This window comes from Ursus americanus, chromosome X, assembly GCF_024610735.1.
Source record: "Ursus americanus isolate L20-20 chromosome X, mUrsAme1.1.p, whole genome shotgun sequence".
Classification (NCBI taxonomy): Eukaryota; Metazoa; Chordata; class Mammalia; order Carnivora; family Ursidae; genus Ursus; species Ursus americanus.
The window spans coordinates 17,138,756-17,163,410 of NC_142164.1; the positions used below are offsets into that span (position 1 = coordinate 17,138,756).

Here is a 24,655-nt window from a genome sequence, read left to right on the forward strand (position 1 = left end):
GTTTTGGTGTCAGGACTCTTAAAATCATAAAAATTAAAAATTATAGAAACCCCAAAGAGACTTGTTTATGGGAATTATATCTATGGGCATTTATCATATCAGAAGTTAAAACTGAGGATTTAAAGTAATATTTGTTTACTATTTCATTTAAAATACTACTAATAAAGTCATCATGTGTTCACATGTATTTTTTTCTGAGGAAAAAGATGTGTTTTCCAAAACAAAATATTTTAGCGGGATGAGTGGTATCGTTTTACATTTTGCAGATCTCCTGAATTTCTGACTTAATAGCAGACAGCTGGATTCTCATATAAGCTTCTGCACTCAATCTGGTTAGATTGATGAAAATTTGGCCTCACACAGATATACAATTGGGAAAAAAAAGGGTTTTAATATGCTTTTCACATAATTAAGGCTATTTTTCTCTGATACTATGCAAAAATTTGACAAGTGATAGTTTCTTAAAGGTTAGCCGCAATATGGAATCTGAAGCTATATCATTTAACTTTTTATTTTCTGTTACAATAAAATCTTTCTTGTACTTGGAGTAGATATTTAGCCATTGTGTGATTTTGTATCGTACTGCATTGGTCATTTGAAAAATACTGGTTTGCTGAGTTAGGGATATCCACCAAAGGTTAACAGTTCATGGTACAACATCAAAATAGCATAAATGTTAATGTCACTACATTCTCATCAGAAAAGCCTTTAAGTATTGGGAGGCTGTCAAGCTTGCAGTAAAAGATACGTTTTCCCAAATTATAATTTTTGGTGAAAAAGTTTTAAATTATTTTTTAATTATTTTTTAAAGATTTATTTATTTTGGGAGGGGGGACAGGCAGAGAGAGAGGGAGAGAATCTCAAGCAGACTCCCTGCTCAGCCCAGAGCCTGACATGAGGCTCAATCTCAGGACTCTTGAGATCATGACCTGAGCCTAAATCAAGAGTTGCATGCTCAATCGTCTGAGCCACCCAAGGACCCCAAGTTTTTTGAAAGAGATTGTAGAGAATTGGTATAATTTCTTCCTTAAATGTTTGATAGGATTCACCAGCGAACCCATCTGGGCCTGGTTTTTTTCTGTTTTGGAAGGATGTTAATTATTGACTCAATTTCTTTAATAGATACAGGCCTATTCAGATCATCTGTTTTCTTTCTTGTGTAAGTTATGGCAGATTATTTCTTCCAAGGAATTGGTCCATTTACCTAGGTTATCAAATCTGCGGGCATAGGGTTGTCCCCCATAGTATTCCTATGGACATTTCTAAGTGGGTTTCATTTCAATTTTCATAGGATCTGTAGTGATGTCCCCTTTCATTTCTGATGTTAACAATTTGTGTCCTCTCTCTTTTTTTCTGAGCCCAGCTAGAGGCTTATAGAGGTTTTTGATCCTTCCAAAGAACTAGCTTTCGGTTTTGTTGATTTTTCTCTATTGATTTCCTGTTTTCAATTTCATTGATTTCTGCTCTAATTTGTGTTATTTCTTTTCTTCTGTTTACTTGGGATTTAATTTGCTCTTCTTTTTCTAGTTTCCTAAGGCAAAAACTTAGATTATTGACTTTTGAACTTACCTCTTTTTTAATATATGCATTCAATGCTATAAATTTCCCACTAAGCACTATTTTCATTGCATCCCAGAGATTTTAATAAGTTGTATTTCGGGGGCGCCTGGGTGGTTCAGCCATTAAGTGTCTGCCTTCGGCTCAGGTCATGATCCCAGGGTCCTGGGATCGAGCCCCGCATCAGGCTCCCTGCTCAGTGGGAAGCCTGCTTCTCCCTCTCACACTCCCCTTGCTTGTGTTCCCTCTCTCGCTGTCTCTCTCTGTCAAATAAATAAATAAAATCTTTAAAAAAATGAGTTGTATTTTTATTTTCATTTAATTTTCTTTGATCCATGTGTGAGTTAGAGCACATGGTCTAATCTCTGAGTATTGGGGGATTTTTCCAGTTATCTTTCTGTTATTGATTTCTAGTTTCATTTCACTGTGGCATGAGAACAGACATTGTATGATTTCTTTTCTTTTAATTTTGTTAAGTTGTGTTTATGGCCCAGAATATGGTCTCTCTTGGTGAATGTTCCATGTAAGCTGGAGAAGAATGTGTTGTCTGCTGTTGTGGATGAAGGAGTCCGCCTATGTCAATTGTATCCAGCTGATTGATGGTGTTAAGTTCTACCGCGTCCTTACTGATTTTCTGCCTGTTGGATGTGTCCATTTCTGAAAGAGGGATGTTGAAGTCTTCAAGTGTGATAGTAGATTCATCCATTTCTCCTGGCAGATCTATCAGGTTTCGCCTCATATAATTTGATTCCCTGTTGTTAGGCACATACATGTTAAGAACTGTTATGTCTTCTTTATCATTATGTAATGCCCTTCCTTATCCCTGATAAATTTTCTTACTTTGAAGTCTGCTGTGTCTGAAACTAATATAGTCACTCCTGCTATCTTTGGATTAGTGTTAGCATGATATATTTTTCTCCATCCCTTTACTTTTAATATTTATGCGTCTTTATATTTAAAGTGGGTTTCTTGTAGAAAATATATACCATCAAGTCATGTTTTTTTATACACTTTGACAATCTCTTTTAATTGATGCATTTAGACTATTGATATTCAAAAGATTATTTATATACTTGGATTAATATCTACCGTATTTTTTACTGTGTTTTCTATTTGTTGCCCTTGTTCTTTGTTCCTGTTTTTGTCTTTCACTATTTTTCTGTCTTTTATGGTTTTAATTTAGCTTTTTATGTGATTCCATTTTTTCCTTTTTTAGTATATCAGTTTTAGTTCTTTTTAAAATGTTTTTTAGGGGTTGCCCTAGAGTTTGCAATGTACATCTACAAATAATCCAGGTCCGCTTTCAAATAACACTATGCCACTTCATGAGTCTTGTAAGTTCCTTATAATAGCAAAATAATCCCAATTCCTTCTTTCTGTCCCTTGTATTATTGACATTCATTTCATTTATATAAGCATATGTAATGATACATGTGTAAGATATATACGTTAGCATACATAATCAAACACACGGTTGCTATTAGTATTTTGAACAAACTTTTATCTGTTAGATCAGTTAAGAATAAGAAAAAGTCTTTATTTTTGTTTTACCTTCGTTGGTCTCTTCTTCAATGCTCTTCTTTTCTTTATGGAGATCTGAGTTTCTGACCTATATTATTTTCTACCTCTCCATAGAACTTCTTTTAACATTTCATACAAGGCAGATCTACTGGCCACAAATTCCCTTAATTTTTGTTTGCCTGAGAAAGTATTTTTCCTTCATATTTTTTAATTGAGATGTATAATACATACAATATTGTAATCGTTTCAAGTGTACAACATAGTCGTTCATTTATTTACACTACAAAGTGATCACGATAAATCTAGCTACCATCTGTCACTATGCAAAATTTTACAGTATCATTAACTATATTCCCTATATAAAATCATTAACCATATTCCCTAATACATGGTATCCCTGTGTCTTATTTATTTTATTACTAGAAGTTAGTACCTTTTAATTCCCATCCTTTATTTTGCCCATCTCTCCACTCCCCTCCCTTCTGGCCACCACCAGTTTGTTCTCTGTGTCAATGAGTCTGTTTCTGTTTTGTTTTGTTTGTTTTGTGTTTCAGATTCCACATATAAGCGAAATCATATGGTATTTGTCTCTGTCTGACTTATTTCACTAGGTCCATCCATGTTGTTGCAAATGGCAAGATTTCATTCTTTTTTATGGTTGAGTAATATTCCATTACATATGAAGTGTGTGTGTGTGTGTGTATCCATTATATATATAATCCCATCTTCTTTATTCAGTCGTTGATGGCCACTTGGGCTGCTTCCATAACTTGTCTATTGTAAATAATGCTGCAGTGAACATAGAGATGTATATACTTCTTTGAATTGGTGTTTCATTTTCTTCAGATAGATACTCAGAAGTGGAATCGTTGGATCATATGGTAGTCCTCTATTTTGTTTTTTGCGGAACCTCCATACTGTTTTCCACAGTGGCTGCACCAGTTTGCATTCCCACCAACAGTGCATGAGGGTTCCCTTTTCTCCACATCCTCGCCGACACTTGTTATTTCATGTCTTTTGATGCTCGCCATTCTAACAGGGGTGAGGTGATAACTCATTGTGGTTTTGATTTGCGTTCCTCGCCTTCACTAGTAAAGGTTAAGTTTTCAGGGTACAGGTTCTAGGTTGGTGACTTTTGTCTCTCAACACTTTAAATATTGTACTCCACTCTGTTCTTTCTGGCATAGTTTCTGAAGAAAAGCTAGATGTGATTCTTATCTTTGTTCCTCTATACGTAAGGTGGGGTTTTTTTTCTCTTCTGACTTCTTTCACGATTTTTTCTTTATCTTTGATTTTCTAGAATTTGAAGGTGGTATGCCTAGGTGTAGTTTGGTTTCTTTTTGTTTTCTGTTCCTTTGTTTTTGTATTTTTTTAAAGATTTTATTTATTTATTTATTTGAGAGAGAGACAGAGAAGGCAACAGAGATAGAGCATGATTGGGGAAGAGAGGGAGAAGCAGGCTCCCCACCAAGCAGGGAGCCCAACATGGGACTCGATCCCGGGACCCTGGGATTATGACCTGAGCTGAAGGCAGCCGCTTAACAGACTGAGCCACCCAGGCACCCCTTCTGTTCCTTTGTTTTACGTTTATCCTGCTTGGTGTTCTCTAAGCTTCTTGGATCTGTGGTTTGGTGTCTGACATTAATTTGGGGAAATTTTCGGTCATTATTTTTTCAAATACTTCTATTCCTTTCTCTCTCTCTTCTCCTTCTGGTACTGCCATTATGCATGTATTACCGGTTTTGTGGTTGTCCCACAGTCCTTGGGTATTCCATTCTGTTTTGTTCTGTCTTTGTTCTCTTTGCTTTGGGTTTTTTTTAAGATTTGATTTATTTATTTGAGAGAGAGCGTGCACACATGTGTGCATGAAGGGGGAGGAGCAGAGGGAGAGGGGGAGGGAGGGGAATGAATCTTGAGCAGACTCCATGCTCAATGTAGAACCCAACATGGGGCTCGATCTCACAATCCTGAGATCATGACCTGAGCCGAAACCAAGACACGGCTGCTTGACTGACTGAGCCACCCAGGCACCCCTGCTTTTTGGTCTTGGAGGATTCTATTGCTATATCCTCTAGCTTAAACTTTTTTTCATCAGCTGTGTCCAGTCTACTAATAATCCTGTCAAAACCATTATTCGTTTCTGTTATTGTTTTTTTCTCTTTAGCATTTTTTTAAAAATTCCTTAGGATTTCCACCTCTCTGCTTACATTGCCAGTCTTTTCTTGCGTGCTGTTTTCTTTATCCATTATTAATAAATCATAGTTGTTTTAAATTCCCAGTCTGATTATTCCAACATCCTTGCCATGTCTGGTTTTGATGTTTGCTCTGTCTCTTCAAATTGTGTTTTTTGCCTTTTGGCATGCCTTGTCATTTCTTTCTTGATAGATGGACATGATGTACTTGTTAAAAAGGATTGCTGTAAATAGGCTTTTAGTAATGTGGTGGTAAGTAGTAGGGTGAGGGAGAGGCGTTCTATAATTCTATGATTAGGTCTCAATCTTTTAATGAGCCTATGCCTCTGGACTGTGAACGTCACAGGTGTTTCTGTTTTGTTTTGTTTTTTATCCCCCATCAGGTGGTGCAGGATGGCTAGAGTGGGCTAGAGTTGGGTATTTTCCTTCCCCAGGTGAGTTAGGCTCTAATAACACCCCAGCAGATTAGGCTTTGGTTAACTAGTTCCTTCTTAGAGCACGACTTGTCGAGAAGAACAGAGTGCCCTGGTGTATTTCAAAATGGTTCCTTTTCTCCTCTCCTCGCTGGAAGCCTGAAGGAATTTTTCTCTGATATTTACTGTGGGAATCTGCTCAGGCTCCTGAAGGTAAATTTCATAATATTGTGGAGGTCCCCTTATGACAGGGTCTCCCTGGAGATTTTAACTCTTAGAGTTTTCTGCACTAAGCTTCCAGCAGTTTGTCAATTACAATTCCAGTTTTCCTACCCCAGCACTGGGTCCCAAGGTGGTTTCTGCTTCTGATTCTCTGCTCTGGTGAGCTCTGACTCCCTGTATTTGCCTGTCTGTCTCTCCAGTCTTGGTGACAGGGGTTTACCCTCTGTCCCTCTGTCCTTCCTTCTCTTATGGATCCAAGAAGAGTTGATTGTTGGGGCGCCTGGGTGGCACAGCGGTTAAGCATCTGCCTTCGGCCCAGGGCGTGATCCCGGCGTTATGGGATCGAGCCCCACATCGGGCTCCTCCGCTATGAGCCTGCTTCTTCCTCTCCCACTCCCCCTGCTTGTGTTCCCTCTCTCTCTGGCTGTCTCTATCTCTGTCGAATAAATAAATAAAATCTTAAAAAAAAAAAAGAAGAGTTGATTCTTCAATCTGTTTAGCTTCTTGTTAGGATGGAGTGGCAACTTCTAAGTTCCTTATATGTGAAACTGGAAATGCTGATAGTGCAAATTTTATCATTGGCTACAAACAGTATCAGTTGTTTTTTCTTGAAGTAATAGCCTCACTTTGTTCCTTTTAAAGAAAACGCCTGCCAAACACTCAAGCGTGAATAACATTAGTTTGTCTGTCAGTCTTTTACATAAAAAATAATGTTTCATGAGAAAAGTGCCTAGTTCGTCTCAACTCTATCATGCATGGGCTTCTCCTCTGGATGGTCATCATACTTCAGTATGTCGCAGAAGTACTTTATGCATACTTTCCATTTCACCACACATAATATTAAAAAAGACATGTTGTCAAGAGTCAAGATTTACTGAAATTATTTTGTACTGCTTCTCTTCAAGTTCCTTCTTAAATGAAACCGGATTTTTTATTTTTTATTTTATTTTATTTTTTAAAAAGATTTTATGTATTTATTTGGGGGGGGGAGAGCAGAGGGAGAGGGACAAGCAGACTCCACACTGAGTGTGGATGGAGCCCTAAGTGGGGCTCGATCCCACAACTCCAAGATCATGACCTGAATTGAAATCAAGAGTCAGACTCCCAAATGACTAGGTCACGCAGGCATCCCTGAAACTGAATTTTTAAACAAGTGGGAATGCTTAGCCGTGAAAAATAAAATGATTACCAAAAGAGTTTGGTGCCACTCCCCCGACTCATGCCATTGCCTTTGCACCATCAGTGTCAATGCCCTCACATTTGCTTAAGGATAAAGCATGAATTTCAACAATGTCACTCAACACTGGGGATATTTCAGCACTACTCATGTTTCGCCCCCAAAGCTCTCACTTATAGATCTTCCTCAATGATCAGTTGGTGCTGATACTGGATAAACATAAGCAAAACAACAAATCCAGCTCATGTCTGTAGATTTGTCTATTTGAAAGGCAAAAACAGTTCCACTGAGTCGCTATTAATTCCCCATCTTTATGTTTGCAGCTAAATCCTGAATTTGATGAGTTAGTTTCTTTCATTGGATGGTAACATGATTTCCTCTGCTGACTCTCTACTCAGTAGACTTGCGGCAATGTCAACTCTACGATGTTGTTGTTTTTTCAGAAATACCACCAATTCTTTTTTTTAAGTTTTTATTTAAATTCCAGTTAATTAACATACAGTGTAATATTAATTTCAGGTATACAATACAGTGATTCAGCATTTCCATACACCACCCTGTGCTCGTCACGACAAGTGCGCTCCCTAATCCCCATCACCTATTTCACCCATCCCCCCACCTCCCCTCTGATAACCACCAGTTTGTTCTCTATAGTTAAGAGTCTATTTCTTGGTTTGTCTCTCTCCCTCTCTTTTTGCCTTTGTTCATTTGTTTTGTTTCTTAAATTCCACATAGGCGTGAAATCATATAGTATTTGTCTTTCTCTGACTTATTTTGCTTAGCATAGTGCTTTCTAGCTCCATCTATGTCATTGCAAATGGCAAGATTTTTCTCTTTTTGATGGCTGGGTAATATTCCATTGTGTATATATACCACTTCTTCTTTATCCATTCATCAGTTGTTGGATACCTGGGCTCTTTCCATAATTTGGCTATTGTAGATAATGCTGCCATAAACATCGGGGTGCATGTATCCTTCTGAATTAGTATTTTTGTAGTCTTTGGGTAAATACCTAGAAGGATTATGGGATAGTTCTATTTTTAATTTTTTGGGGAACCTCCATACTGTTGTCCAGAGTGGCTGCACCAGTTTGCATTCCCACCAGCAGTGCAAGAGGGTTCCCCTTTCTCCACGTCCTTGCCAACACCTGTTGTTTCTTGTGTTGTTGATTTTAGCCATCTGACAGGTGTGAGGTGATAGTGTGGTTTTGACTTGCCTTTCCCCGATGCTGAGTGATGTGAGCATCTTTTCATGTGTCTGTTGGCCATCTAGATGTCTTCTTTGGAAAAATGTCTGTTCATATCTTCTGCCCATTTTTAAATTGGATTATTTGTTTTGTGGGTGTTGAGTTTGATAAGTTCTTTATACATTTTGGATACTAACCCTTTGTCAGATACGTCATTTGCCATTATCTTCTCCCATTCCTTGATTGTGTCCTTCGCTGTGCAGAAGCTTTTTGTTTCGATGTAGTCCCAGCAGTTTATTTTTGCTTTTGTTTCTCTTGCCTCAGGAGACATATCTAGAGAGAAGTTGCTACCACCAGTGTCAAAGAGGTTACTGCCTGTGTTCTCCTCTAGAATTTTTATGGTTTCAAGTCTCACATTTAGGTCTTTAATCCATTTTGAGTTTATTTTTGTGTCTGGTGCAGGAAAGTGGTCCAGTTTCATTCTGTTGCCAGTTTTCCCAGCACCGTTTGTTGAAGAGACCGTCTTCAACATTATCCCCGTTGAATATTCTTTCCAACTCTGCCATGTTCGTTAATTTCTCCACGGTTGTGTGTGCTTCCTCAGCTACCATAATCCAGTGCCCCACACAAAGCTGTAGTGGCTTTTCCATTTCTATTCCGAAAAAACTGTAACAAACAATTTTGACTTTTACATAGTTCATAGCATCTACTTTTAAATACTTCATTCCTTTTTCTTTAAACTCTGAATGATTTATTTCAAGATGACTCTACACCTTAGGCCGCACTATAGGAGTATTCTGAAATGTTCTGTTGCATCAGACACAGCAAGATAAGTTATTAGTGTCTGTAAGGCCGAAGGAATGACGGCTTTTTGTCATATTCTTGTTTCTTAATTATGGTTGCAATCTACTGTGTAAGTCCATCTTTCTATGATTCAGAGAACTCTGATAGGTCAGTTTAACACCTTTTAGCATCTTTAGACCTCGACACGGCAACCAGGGATTGAGCAAGTGAGTCTTCTAATCTCCCTTTTTGAAGCCAAGCATCCATCTTTAAATATCAGAAAAATATGTTGTAAATAAATTGTATTATGTTCTATAATGACATATAAAGATCTTTAATAATGACAGTTACAGTTAACTTTAAAACTTACATGATTTTTCAAAAAGTATTTCTAAATATTACAAGAAAGACTATAGAGTGCATTTACCTCTTTTTTAAAAAGACTTATTTATTTGAGAGAGAGAGCACAAGCGGGAGGGGGAGGCAGAGGGAGAGAATCTCAAGCCGACTCTGCAATGAGAGTGGACCTCGAGGTGGGGCTTGATCTCATGACCCTGAGATCATGACCTGAGCCAAAACCAAGAGTCTGACGTTTAACCAACTGAGACACTCATGTGCCCCAAAGGGCATTTACTTCTTATGTTTTCACGTAGACACAAAACTTCTAGATTTCAAAGTAACAATTTATTAAATGAGAATGAGATTACAAAGATTATAGTAGACATCACCTAAGTAACCAGTAAGAGCACTAAGTACTGAGAATAAATTAACCTCTGAAAAGTGCATGTATTTGTACCCTAAACCAGCTATTGTAGAAACTTTTAGAATGCACACGCACATATTCCAGAGCAAGGATTTCATTACACATTATGTAGCCTCTGGAAAATTCCTTTATATATTTCTGAGGGAATAAGAGTGGAAAGGGCAAACAAAGTCTGAGTATTATTATGGAAATAGGTTTGACCTCTAGAACTTCCTGAGAGGGTCTCAGAGAACTAGAGTTAGAGGGGATGAGTCTGGGGGAGGTCAAAACTGGAGCTTGGGAGGCCAATTAAGAGGATGCTGGGATGATCTTTGTGGCATTGGCTCTCCAATCTGCATATGCATCAGAATCCCCTGGAGGGCTTGTTAAAACAGATGGCTGGACCCCACTCCCCACCCTTCTGCTTCAGTAGGTCTAAGACTGGGCCTTAAAATCTGCATTCGTAACAAGTTATCAGGTGATACTGATACTGCCCATTTGGGGGCCACACTTTGAGAACCGCTGCACTGGGATCTTGCCACTCATCTCAGAATTCACCCTAGACTTACTGTATGTGAATCTACATGAATAAGACTCCCAGATGATTTGTATACATGTTAAAGTTTGAGAAGCACTGTTCTAAGAGACAGTTAATGTTATCCTAGACCTGAGGATGAACAAAAGTGCACTGGGTTAAAAGTTATTTATAAGACAGGGGCGCCTGGGTGGCGCAGTCGTTAAGCGTCTGCCTTCGGCTCAGGGCGTGATCCTGGCGTTATGGGATCGAGCCCCACATCGGGCTCCTCCACTGGGAGCCTGCTTCTTCCTCTCCCGTTCCCCCTGCTTGTGTTCCCTCTCTCGCTGGCTGTCTCTCTCTGTCAAATAAATAAATAAAATCTTTAAAAAAAAAGTTATTTATAAGACAGGAAAAAAAAACAAGGGTTAAAAGTTATTTATAAGACAGAAAAAAAAAAACAAGACTTATATGGCTGGACATAGGGGCGCCTGGATGGCTCAGTTAAGCATCTGCCTTTGGCTCAGGTCACGATCCTGGGGTCCTGGGATCGAGTCCCAACTTTGGGCTCCCTGCTCATCAGGGGTCTGCTTCTCACTCTGCCCCCCTGTGCTTGCTCATGCTCTCGCTCTCTCTCCCAAATAAACAAATAAAATCTTTAAAAATAAAACAAATAAATGGCTGGGCATAGGGAGGTGCGGGAGAGGGAGAAATCAGATATGCTTTGGTTTCCACTGAGTAGATAGGTAATTATTCCTTTCTGCTGGGACAGGGGACGCAAGCAGAGGAGTGCATTCATAGGAGTGGTATTTGAATTCGGTATTGAATGTTTTGGCTACATGAAGTTCTCTTTTAACCCCCGCCACATTGGTCATATTGGCCATATGTGATTAAGCAATACTGCCCTGGGCTCCTGGTCCTGGGAAGGGATTGGTATTGCATGAAAAGTGTTAGGCACACGTGCAGGATTCTATTTTCAACTCAGAATCCCCTTGTGGCAAATATAAGTTAATAAAAGGCAAGTCTCTTCCACAAGAGGGTATTGAAAACCTGTCTCCCATCCCCATAGCATCCATCGTCATGCAGGTTAGAGACACGGGGTGACCAGCAAAGATTATTTGCCACCAGTCAGTAATTGGGGTCCTGAAGAACAGAAGGGGCTATTCCAGGTATCCCAGAGCAAAGACAAGAGACTGTGTGATGTACAGACAACGCCGGCAAGCTCAGTGTGGTTCCCGTTCAGAGTGGGGACCCAATCTCATCAGACCCTTTCGCTGCCTTCCAAAGTCCCCAGTTAAAGAACTCCTCCAAGTCTTACTTACAGCTAGTAATGTACTCAGCCAGCTGAGCCAGGATTCTAACCTGCAAGGCGGGCTGCAGAAGATGAGCAGTCCCCACTTACAGAATGAATGAGTCCGATTTCTGTCTGGAGGTGGCAGACTTTGCACTCCATCTCCTACTTTATTTGACCCTCACACAGAGACTAGGCACGTCCGGCAGTGTTGTTTTTTCCATTTTGCAGACGAGAAAGCTGAGTTTGAAGGAAATTAGAGGACTTGTGTAGAGTCATTGGAAGAGGGAGAGAATGGGACTAGAGCCCAGGGCTCCTGACTCCAAATCATGTGCTCTTTTCACTATAGTGTATAATGCTGTAGTCCACTGCACAGCCGACTGGTCTGCAGGACAAGTTCCCTTTTTGGATCCCAATTTATTTAAAGAGATGACTTGAGGGACGTCTGGGTGGCTCAGTCGGTGAAGCGTCTGCCTTTGGCTCAGGTCATGATCCCGGGGTCCTGAGATCGAGTCCCGCATTGGGCTCCTTGCTCAGTGTGGAGCCTGCTTCTCCCTCTGCCTGCCGCTCCCCCTGCTTGCGTCCTCTCTCTCACTCTCTCTCTTTCTCTGACAAATAAATAAATAAATAAAATCTTAAAAAAAATAGAGGGATGACTTGAATGGAAGGTTCACATAGTGACACCTGATTTCCTAAAATAGCACGATTCGTAATGCATTACAGTTTATTAGCGACTTTTATTTTAATGGTCAAGCAATTAATGATGAGTTACAGCAAAACGTCTGTGGCAGAAAAAAAAAACACACATTGTCACCAGGTCTGTTCATTATCCTCTGTGCTCTATATCCAGATCAATCAATAGTTAATTAATAATGATGTGCTTCCTGAAGTACAAGGTTATAAATTATTTTAATGCTCATATGCATACTTTTTGTAGGAAAAATGAGTGGAAAATGCCTGCCATGCCCATCTCATTGTAAGAAAATGTATGTAATGATTACAAGCATATAATAAGAATGGTTTGCCCAGCCAAATGTTTGTTCATTTCTGTTAATCAGTATTCATTTGAGCTACTTTCATGCAGTTTGTGGAAGCAGTGCAATCAGTTGAGCAGTGTGGCAGATTTAAATCAGTAATAAAAGCCCTGGGGAAATTAACAAGACAAAACATTAACCACAGACTAAACATTAACATATATTAGCATTTTTATTATACCTGTAGAATTGTTAAATGGACATGGTTACTACTATTAAAAAGTTTATGTTGTATATCACATAATTTCAATGTATATTTTGTTTTAAAACTTTTTAGATTTAATTAAATGAAATTGAACAACAGCGTAATAGACCATTCAACAAAATGAACTGAAGTTCATTATTTTATTTCAGCTGGAAACTTATGGAATTCCCATCCTACCCTATCCCCAAGCCCCCAAGGTATCCTAAAACAGATGCCTCGGGTAATACTCGTCCAGTGTGGACCACGGGATCAGAGTGGGTATTTAAATTGCATAACCATAGAGGAAGTTTTAGGTTTAATTCTTCGGAGTTCTGATGAATCCACTGATGACCAAAAACTAAATTTCCACCAATTATTTAGCAACAGTTCTCAGAAAAGCACTCTTTGGGGCCACAGTAATCAACTGGATTCTAGCAGAAAAGTTATTCCGTAATTTAATAAAGCCGCAGAGATCCTCTAGATCCCCTCGAGCCTTGGCGAGCTCGGGAACAGCTCTTGAGAGGGAAGGAGATGCACTGATCACCGAGTACAATTCTGTGAGATGGCCATCTTCATCCTCAAAGGCTGTCGAATTTCCATGGGGAAGTAGGATAATGGGACCTTCTCTCTTTCTGTTTCTGTTTCTCCCCTCCCCTTCCCCTTCATATTATGGGCCATGTAAGTTAAATCACACACACACACACACACACACACACACACCCCTCTTACTTATTTCTTGAGAAGGAAAATGTTGGTGTGCCTGGTTGGCCCAGTCAGTACAACATGCAACTCTTGATCTTGGGGTTGTGAGTTCAAGCCCCACGTTGGGTGTAGTTTACTTACCTAAAAAAAAAGAAAGAAAGAAAAAAGAAAAGAAAAAAAAGAAAACAATGTAAAGCCTTCCCTTCATCTGATTTTTTAAAATCAAGCGCAAGATAGATCTGTAGGGCTAGTTAAGAGTGAGAGAGAGTCAAGATACTCTTTAATGTATTTGCGCCCCTTCCCCATTTTCTCATCTTTTGCGCTATTGGAGCTAAACAGGCTTAAACCTGTTGCATTTTTGTAGCCCTAGGATCAAGCAGGAATCTCCATTTGGGGAAAACTATAAAGAATATCATTGGGCCAGATATCAGACTAGACCTGGGATTAAATCGTAGGAATTACAGATTTTGTAGCCAACCCAAGAATCTGACTTCAAACAGTTAGTCAGGGTCCAGGGACAGCCCGCAGGCAGCAAGCTGCAGGTGGGACACACCTGGGAACCACCTCTCCCACAGAACCAACCGGACAGCCAGTGCTTTGGGATGATGACTAATCCACTCATACCGGGCAGGCCAAAGAATTCAGATCACTCCACTAGAAATACTGCCTGAAACTCCGGTTAAAATTGGATGTCCGTTTTCAGCTTATCATTGATAACTAGCCCTTCTTTAAAGTATGTTTTTTAATCCTTCATAATCATTACTCTTTTCCAGTTAGGGATGGGATGCCCACAGGACCACAAAACTGGGCCACACTTAATACTGGGAAGCCCCAGAGTCTATCGTCTTGACAGAGATGGATGGCACAGGGGGAAAAATCAAAAACAAAAACTCGGGGCACCTGGCTGGTTCAGTCGGTGGAGCAGGTGATTCTTGATCTCGGGGTTGTAAGTTAGAGCCCCACGTTGTATGCAGAGATTACTTAAAAATAAAATCTTTAAAAAATAAACTTAGGTTTTGGAGTTAGGCAGATCTGGGTTCAAGCCCTAGCTCTGCCATCTACTACCATAATGACTTGGCTTCAGTTCCTTAACCATTGTGAGCCTCAGTTTCCTTATCTCTAAAATGGGGTCAACAATACCAGGTCCATATCCCTCAGAGGGTTGTAGAGCTCACCATCAAGAACAGAGACTAGATGGAGAAGTTATTAGTAAGGCACGAGCCTGAAGTCAGGTATGTTACAAATGGGAGGTATTGGAATTGTTAAGAAACTTACAACATAGACTTTCTCTGCTCAGTCACTCAGGAGGAGAGATCAAGTCTGAGTTGTTTTTTTACTTATTTAATTTTTGTCACCTGAGAGCTCCCAGAACCAACAGCAAATGGGGCCTGAGAACCAGTATAGTTAGATTTTAACGAATGGGATATCTGCATTTCTTGACATGTCAGTTATGGGGTGCTTGTGTGAATTGCATCGAACCCAATGCTTTGCATGGTTTCAAAATCTTTGGCAACATATTCTACTTGAAAAGTCATTTTCAGGGGCACCTGGGTGGCTCAGTTAGTTGAGCCTCGGCTCTTGATTTTAGCTCAGGTCATGATCTTGGTGTGGTAGGATCAAGCCCTGAGTCAGGTCGGGCTCTGCCCTCAGGGGGAAGTCTGCTTGTCCCTTTCCCTCTGCTCCTCTCCCTGCTCTCTCTCTCAAATAAATAAAATCTTTAAAAAAAAAGTCATGTTCACCTTTTTCTTTCAGAAGAGTTCAGAATCAAATGTGATACTTCACATATCTTATCTTCCTTTTTTGCATGAGACCTGAGTTACAGGTGGCGTGAAGCTGTGGGACCAGGTCAAAAGGAAGTCTTGCTATGGGTAACAGGTAGAAGTGGGATGGTAGGGCTGATCTCTTGAGGCGCAGTCTACTGGGTTCTTCACCATACGTTGCTGGGCCCCCTAGTAGTATATTCTCCTCGTGCATGTGCAAAGCCAGTGCTCTGGGCCCTGCTTAGAAAAGAATGGTCCTAGGGTTGCTAGGATGACCTGCTGGCCTAGATATGGTCAGAAGCCCTGCCACCGCTGTCTCCTCCTCCTCCTCCTTCTTCTTCTTCTTCTTTTATTTTTAAGATTTATTTATTTATTTGAGAGAGAGAAAGTGCACGGTAGGGAGGGGCAGAGGGAGAGGGAGAGAGAATCCTAAGCAGACTCCCCTGATGAGCACAGAGCCTGATGCGAGGCTCGATCCCATGACCCTGAGATCGTGACCTGAGCTGAAACCAAGAGTCGGGTGCCCAACTGACTGCGCCTCCTGGGAGCCCCGAGGCCCTGCCTTCTTAGGTTTCAAGTCTTGTAACACCTCAGACCACCATTGCTTTCCCTGCCGTGGGTTCCAGCACATGAATAAGGGCACCATTAGGAATCACAGTTCATGGAAAACGAAAGGGTTTTCTATTCCAGGTCTATTGATAGAGACACTCACCTATCTAATAAATCCACTCTCACTAACTGAATTTCAAGATAGCAGCATCCTTGACCGGGCACATTCGTCAGTGGAAGGAAATTAGATTGCATGTGTTATTTAAGACTCTAAGCTGCTTCTTGAGAGGCTGGCGCGTCTTTAGCAAGTGCAGCCGTGGAGTGAGACCCAGGTCTCCGGGCATCACCCGATGTTGCCTGAGTGCGAAGCTGAAAGGACCCTTCTAATGTGAATACTGTGTCTCTTTGTAAATTACGTGTTTTTCTTTTCATGGCCACCTCTCAAAATGAGCTCATAATATTCACCTACGGCTCACACAGTGTGGAGGTGAAAGCTGTGGGGAGAAGAGCCCAAAGGGGGGGGTCAACATTTGACAAATGCTTTGTATATGAGAAGAATTTGCTTCATGGTAGATTTGTGGAAGAAAATACAGCCCGTCTGATAAGATGTGGCAGATTTCAGATGGGGGGGTGGGGGCGTTGGCAGGACGCCATTGTTTGCCCCTTACCCCACACGGAGCCTTGGGAAGTCTGCCCGATAATGCCACATTGGGTGGCTTGGGAAGAAAGGTCACACTGGCTACATTCTCATTTGTTCTTAACCTTCCTACTTTTGCTTCAGCTGCACCCCCTTTCCAGTAGGGCGGGAGGGGAGTTAGAAACTTTAAAGCCTTGCTGCGGCCCAATTAGCATTCAGGGATACAAAGGGCAGACTTTCAATGGGGAGGCAGGTTTCACAGCTGCGGTTTGTGAGTAGACAAGCTACTATGGAAGATGTGTGAACGATTTTGATTTCCATGCTGGCTTTGGAGCAGGTGTCAGTCAAGAGAATGGGCCTCGTGCTCCCGAATGTGCTAAGAACACTTTGATCCTGGTGAAATAGATTCTCACACTCATGTACATTCACGGAGTAATAAACAGAGATTTATGGAGCGGAGATCAAGGTTTCGTTCCACGAGTATTCACCGGTTGTGTGACAAAGTAAACATGTATATTTCTATGAGCATAATTTTAGGATGCACGGTCTGCCCTCAGTTATTCGTATCTGCCTCGTAAACTTTGGAAGTGATTGGAACTGAACTCCCCAGTCTAGCCAGGCAGCCCCCTCGCCTAAAGCACCATCAATTCGGCTAAACTCAGAGAATACAGATTCTTCATTTGAAGTTATTATCAGCCCGAGTCAAAGAGCATTTCATAAACACATCTGCAAAATTCAATACCATACATTCCACAGGCAAATGGAATATTTCAAAGCGTCTGCAACTTTTGTTTCGTTCCCGTTAAGATCTACTACTGAGAATAGCTGGTCTGAATATCAGACAATAGGTGCCATCTTTCATCAGTGGAGCTGATGACACTACTGACTCTAGATTCTTCTTTTCTAATTCAAGAATTGATTTATATATGGAAAACTTTCCAAAGCTCTACAAACCAAATGCCATTTTTGCTTTTAGAAAGACCTAGATAGCTTCATAAATGTTTTCGGGGCTATCTTGGGAAATCCAGAAACGGATGACCACATGCAGCCCGTGGCCTGTCAGTAAAATGGCACGCCAGACCTGATACTAGGGGTCTCCTTCAAACCATTTCAGTTAATTTGCCTTTACTGCATGCCTAACAGCATGCAGAATTCAGTCTGAATTCCATGGAGGTACAGAAGTACCAAAGATATAACCTCTGTCTTCATCAGGTATTTCTAATATTTTTCCTAAAGTATACAGTCTCTGTATTCACCTTAGCTATGTTGGCTATGTTTTTGAGGACTGGGAGTTCCTTTTAAAAAAAAGAGAGAGAGAGAGTATAAGCAACTGGAAACCAAGCATCATCTTCTAAGGAGGTGATATTGTTTAAGCTTTCAAGTCAGATAATGAATCCACTGTGTATTTGCCACAGGCAAATAACTTAACCTCCCCAAACCTCCGTTTCTTCACCTATAAAATGGGGGTGATAACATTTAGCTTAGTGTCTGGCATTAGGGAGACGTGTTAATACCTACTTCTTCATATAGAATATATATATAGACTATAATACATACTCCTTTATCTTCACTTTAGACTTACGTCTGAAAGCGCAAAAATAGAAATCTGCAAGTAATTGAACTGGATCATTTAGAATTGAGATAAGAAAGCTGATGCCATCTTTTAATCATTGCCATGTGGAGTGTGAGAGAACTAAGCTTTGGAGGGAGGCATCCGACAAATACTTTGGAATGAACAAGTGAATGGCTAGAGAAAGGAAGGAAGAAGCAAGAGGAAGGAAGGGCGGAGGGAGGGAAAGAGCGAGGGAGGAGAGAAGGTAGGCTTTCTGGAGCACCTGTGTTCTTTAGTACTCTCGGTCCTGGCCTTATTCAAAGATACGTGATTCAGAGCTGACGGCACTGGCTATCGATTAGTTGGCTTGCCTTCTTCCTTCCCTCGGGGGTTTTTACGAAAGTCAGATGAGCAATTACATGGACATTTTTCTGAATGCTCTACCCTGGGTCTCATAACAAAACTCTCCGTACGGGAGGCTGCGCTGCTCCATCAACAGGCTACTCCACGCATCTCTTACAGCCCCTCATCTCCCGTATCGGTTCTTCCTAAACTTCGTAATTCCCACTTGTGAACTTCTTCATTCGTATAAATACTAAGGGCCATTGACAGGTATCAATAGCCTAAATCTTGTGTAGAGGGTCCTCTCAAATGTGCAGTTCGTTGCAGAGAAAAAGCATTTTTCATCTTAGGAAACCTTTGAATAGGCTGTGCTCAGAGTCCCCACTGCCACAGTCTTCAGCCTTCTTTTCCACAGATGGCTCTTTGCCTTAAAAGCGTATCACCTTTTAATAGCTTCGTTCTGCTCTTTAAAAAGAAATTGGGGAAGAAATTGAAGTGCATTTCAGAATTTGTTTCTACTATCGTATCTGTGAAAGTATCACATAATCATATTGCATTTCGTTTTCAGATTGGCAAGTTATGCGCCCATTCTCAACAACGCCAATATAGATCTGCTTATTATCCTGAAGATCTGTTTATTGACAAGAAGGTATTAAAAGTTGCTCATGTAGAACATGAAGAAACCTTATCCAGCCGACGAAGGTGAGAGGGTTTTTTTTTTTTCTCTATTTCAGCATACAATTAGCAATTGTGTTGTCAGGTCAAAAACCTTTGGAGTGAAACTTCTTAAATACACATTATTTGGTTCTTTTGAGTCGAGTCTGATTAATTAAATTCTACCATTTGTCAGTGCTAAAGAAAAAAGAAATCGTGTTATGTCTAAGCCATATTCAAATGGAAAGTGCCCATATGTGAGTATCTAACCCAGCAACACAGGGTGGAACGGACTTCTCTACTCAAGGTATTTATTGATTAAACAAAACGTTTTCTGCTTATGATCTGGTCTCACAATTTTATGGCTTCGCTTGTGACCTTCCGATTATTAACAGTGAGTCCAGGTCAAGTTCACCAGAGGGAAACTGGCAAGACACTCACGTGTATACACATACTCCTCATGCTATGCACTCTTGTAAGTATATGAAATGAAGGATTCAGTTTCTGTTTCTTAAGACTGCAATCAAGAGACTAAATTAAAGTTTGTTTCTGATTCTCTTCATTCCTCCTCCCCTCATCCAGATGACCTCTTTCCCTGTTCTAGTTTCAAGGTTACAAATAAGGGGTAGACATTAGCTGGAAATCCCAACACAAATGTAGGAAGGGTGCCTTCCCAAAAGGACTACGCATGTCCCCAAGCCTGCCACTGGCTCAGTAACAGCCAGACATGAGCTCTGCTTCCTGATGACTTTGAGGGAATTGGGAGAGACTAGACTACAGATGGAAAATTAAGAGATGAAATCAGCAGGGGCGCCTGGGTGGCACAGCGGTTAAGCGTCTGCCTTCGGCTCAGGGCGTGATCCTGGCGTTCTGGGATTGAGTCCCACATCGGGCTCCTCTACTGGGAGCCTGCTTCTTCCTCTCCCACTCCCCCTGCTTGTGTTCCCTCTCTCGCTGGCTGTCTCTATCTCTGTCGAATAAATAAATAAAATCTTTAAAAAAGAGAGATGAAATCAGCAACATCTCAGACGTAGGCTGAATTATACCATTCATATCCATTTATTACAAGAGGTTTTGAGGTGAAGTGAGAGAAGGCAGTAAGGCTGCTTGAGAGACAGGCCTCCAAAGCAGCATTTCAGGAAGTCCCAGTTTCTACTCTTTTGTTGACTTCCAACCCGAATGGATTTCTAGTTTCCCTGTAGCAACAGTTTTAAAGTGTGACTCAAGGACCCAGGAAGTCCCCGAGACCATTTTCAGGGAGTCTGTGAGATGTTCCTTTTGCTGACTACATATCCATGTGAACCTGTGTTTTATTTATATACTTCAACCAAAACAACACATTGCAACAGATTGAACGCAGAAGCCGATGGGAGATTTCAGCTGTCTCCTATGAAGCCAGGCCAAAGATATTTTGTAAAAATGCAAAAACAATATCACTTTCTCACTATTTTTTCATAAAAATAGTATTTATGTTAACACATAATGGCTCATTGTTAGTTTAAAATTAATAAGGAAATAATTTTCTCCCTGAGTTTTAATTTCTTTTTTTTTTTTTTAAGATTTTATTTATTCGACAGAGATAGAAACAGCCAGCGAGAGAGGGAACACAAGCAGGGGGAGTGGGAGAGGAAGAAGCAGGCTCATAGCGGAGGAGCCTGATGTGGGGCTCGATCCCATAACGCCGGATCACGCCCTGAGCCGAAGGCAGACGCTCAACCGCTGTGCCACCCAGGCGCCCCCTGAGTTTTAATTTCTAAAGCAGTTAAGTACAAAGGATATATATCATATAAACAAAAGCTCTTTGGGGCCCTCAATCTTTTTTTTTTTGGTAAAGATTTTATTTACTTATTAGACAGAGAGAGACCGCCAGCGAGAGAGGGAACACAAGCAGGGGGAGTGGGAGAGGAAGAAGCAGGCTCCCAGCAGAGGAGCCTGATGCGGGCCTGGATCCCAGGACTCTGGGATCAGGACCTGAGCCGAAGGTAGATGCTTAACGACTGAGCCACCCAGGCGCCCCCCCCCAATCATTTTTAAGAGTATAAAGGGGTTGTATTAGTTACCCACTGCTACATAACAAATTATCCCAAAACACAGTGACTTAAAACAACCAACATTTATTATCTCACAGTTTCTGTTAGGCGTTCAGGAGCAGCTTAGCTGGGTGGTTGTCGGGCTTTAAAGAAGTTTCGGTCAGTTTCTGGGGCTGTAGTCATATAAAGTGTAGACCTACTTCCAAAGCGGCTCACTTAGCAAGTTAGTGCTGGTTGTTGAAGGGAGGCCTCAGGCCCTCACCACGTGGACCTTGGCTGCTGGCTTCCCCAGAATATGCGCTCCGTGGAGGACAGCAAGGAGCAAGCTGTGATGTCTTTTCTGACCTAGTCTGGGAAGTGACATACTGTCAATTCTGACATCAAGTTGTTAGAAGTGAGTTCCCAATTCTAGTCCACACTCAAGGGGAGGGAAATGAAATTCTGCCTCTAGAAGGAAAGAGCATCAAAGAATTTGTGGACGTATTTACAAACTGCCACAGGGTCCTGGCACCAAGATATTTGAGAACCATATCCCTGTAGTATAGGGGATCTGTGGAAAGTTTTTGTCATTCTGGGAAGACAAAATCTGGTCATTTCTCTAGACCTTCTTTAACCACTGACTTTCCTTTGTCTGTTGTTCTCCATTGTTTTCACGCTTTGCCCAGACCACCTGAGAAATTAACCTCAGTCATTGACCTTTACCTAGGGGAAACCCCTTGCATATTGCACCAAGGTGAATAATTTATATTTATATTGTACTATTATAATATATAACACATTACATATTAATATTAATAATGAAGAATAGATATACAATGAATTACTAATACATCAATATTTATAATTATATATAATTTGTAATTACACTATTTATAAATAACATACAAAAATAAAATATAATACAAATGTATTATATTATATCATACTATATAATTATTAATTAAAATTAATAAGAGGGGCACCTGGCTGGCTCAGTCAGGGGAGCATGCAACTCTTGATCTCGGGGTTGTGAGCTCGAGCCCCACATTGGGTGTAGAAATTACTTGAAAATAAAATCTCAAAAAACTTTATTTTTTTTAAAGATTTTATTTATTTATTTGACAGAGAGAGAGAGAGACAGCCAGCGAGGGAGGGAACACAAGCAGGGGGAGTGGGAGAGGAAGAAGCAGGCTCCCAGCGGAGGAGCCCGATGTGGGGCTCGATCCCAGAACGCCAGGATCACGCCCTGAGCCGGAGGCAGACGCTTAATGACTGACCACCCAGGCGCCCCCTGAAAAAACTTTTTAAAATAAAATTAAATTAATAAGTGGAATGTTTAAATTATAAATTACACTTATATATTATAAATGTAATAATATGTTATATATTTATATCATATTATACAATAATATGTATTTTTATATCTATTGCTTTATTCAACTCTGCAGAAATTTAGGAAATACCTAGTATGTGCCAGGCTGTGTCCTGGGCATCAAAAATCAAGACACAATCTCAGCTCTCCAAAGCAGTCTAATGTGGAAATAGACTTAAATGCCAATAATTCCAGAACAGTTTTATAAAGGCAAAGAGTGTCCAGAGTCTATCCCTAGAGGCAGCCCACAGGAGGAGTGAGAGCCTCTGCCCAGGGAGTTAGAGCAGGCCTTCACAGAGCAGGTGGTGTATGAATTTGTACCAGAATCACGTAGAGAGCTTTTTCAAATGAAACACACCACCCCAGTCCCATTTTGAGACTACCCTGCCAACCTAGACACATTTATGAGTAAGTAGGAGGCCTTACTTTATCAAGGCCCTGCTGCCATGGCCTCTGTCTTGGGCTCTTGTGGGACCCACTCCCTATTGCCTTACCAGCGAGGGCTCTATGGTATTCAAATCCTCCAGGGAAAAAAGAAACCGATGAATGGGTTCTCGGCTGGGCACCCAGATTGGCACTTTGTTCAGATTACTTTCTGAACTTGCTGCTAAGCCCCAAAGAAAAGAAAAGATAGTAAGAAAAACTACAGAGCCTGTAGGCTTGAGTAAGGGATGGTCGAGCAGGGCTCCTTTGGGTGTTGGGAGCACGAGCCCGCCCCCTGATGCTTCTCGTCTTTTGCAAACTGGAGCCTTAGCGTCCAAGTCATTCCTCCTGAATTCTCTTGCAGAATAAGAAAGTGAAACAACAGGAGAGTGTCTGATTTCATTTAACTCCCTCCAATAGGCATTGTAAACCCTCTTAGGGAGAGGGGAGACTCGAGGATTAAGATGATCTCTTGCTCCATGCCCTGGCCCCCACAATCTGATGTTATTAGGAGGGCTTGGTTTGGGAGAGTGTTAGTACCTCTATAAATTTCTCGGTATGTCCTGCACAGCATTTCGCACTGTCCAGAAAAATATGTGTGCCTCCAGCACCCCTCACACCATGCCCAAGCTCCATCCTCCGTGGTTAAAAATATGATAATTGGAAAGTAACCCTATGGTAGCTTTTCGTCTGTGGAGGTTGGGAGCAAGCTGTCTGAATCTGATTATGAGTTGAAAAGCCCTTCGCCTTATTAAAATAACAACACACAAAGAAATGCAGGATCCCTTTGGGAGCATTCAGAAGTCATCTGTTTGTTTTGTCTGCCCCCAACTGGGTAGTTTGCAACACGCAACTAATTTTAGAAATAGCTTAGTTCAATTTAAAGGCGATTTAATACTCAACCGGCGGCCTGCGTATGGGAGTCAGTGTTCCATTAAGGTAGAAATATTGAAAATATCTGTCATCAGATTTAAAACGGGGTAGGACAAGATGCACAAGTAAGCAACCAGAATAGAGGCAATGCGATTTCCAGCCCTTGCCAGCGCTCATGTCTTCGGCACTTCTCAGCGGCAGCCTCTCCCTCCTTGGGCCTCCTAACAGGCTCCTTCACCACTTCCCATATGATACTGTTTACCTTGTCATTCGCGCAGCCCCCTAAAGTTTGGTGGAACACGTGAGCGCTATCTGTCCTTTTTCTAAGCCCCACATCTCAGTCGAATAGTCCAGAATAGTCCATCGTGGCCCAACTGCTAACGTGTGAGAAAGTGGCTCAGTCCCTCCACCCTGTGAAATTGCATCTGTGTGTCCCACCCTTCCCCTTCCTGCGCTGCTCCTCCTCCCCTCCCCCCTCTGACTTGGTCTAAAGGGGCAATGGATTAGGTGACACTAGTAAATGACCTAGAAAGAAAAGAACAAAAGCCGATCTCAGCTCCCCGGTCCAAAATCAATGCTCACTCCCACTCCCTCTCAGCCTGCTGCTCTGGTTTGGCTAGGCAGCTTTGTAAGCTCCGTGGTGCCTTCCACCCTCCGAACAAAACAACAAAGTATGTCCTGAATGAATCAACGAGTTTCGGGTCTGGTACAAGTCATTCTGCCCTAAATAGGCCTCTACTTCTTTCACCATTTGTCAACACCATCTATATGCTAAGCGTTGTGTACGGATTAGGCTCTGATGAATAGAAAGAGCCCCTCGCCTAGTTAGGGGGAGACACCCACAGATAATTTTTAAACACAGGGGGCAAGTGTTATCGCAGAGCTGTGTTCAAAAGGGTGGCGGCACTGTGGCTGGGGAAGGTAGCAGCTCTCCTGCGAAAGTCAAGAAAGGCTTCTTAGAAAAGG

General features: G+C 41.3%; 1 protein-coding gene across 3 annotated transcripts in view; it reads left to right on the top strand.

Annotated features, from left to right (window-relative positions):
• Positions 1-24,655, top strand: part of GPC3 (glypican 3) — a 405,964-nt gene that overhangs the window by 250,079 nt on the left and 131,230 nt on the right. For all 3 annotated transcript variants that reach the window (XM_087860008.1, XM_087860009.1, XM_087860010.1), the window contains one exon: positions 18,927-19,060. In XM_087860008.1, coding sequence (XP_087716134.1) covers positions 18,927-19,060 — 134 coding nt within the window. The remainder of the gene's footprint in view (positions 1-18,926; positions 19,061-24,655) is intronic.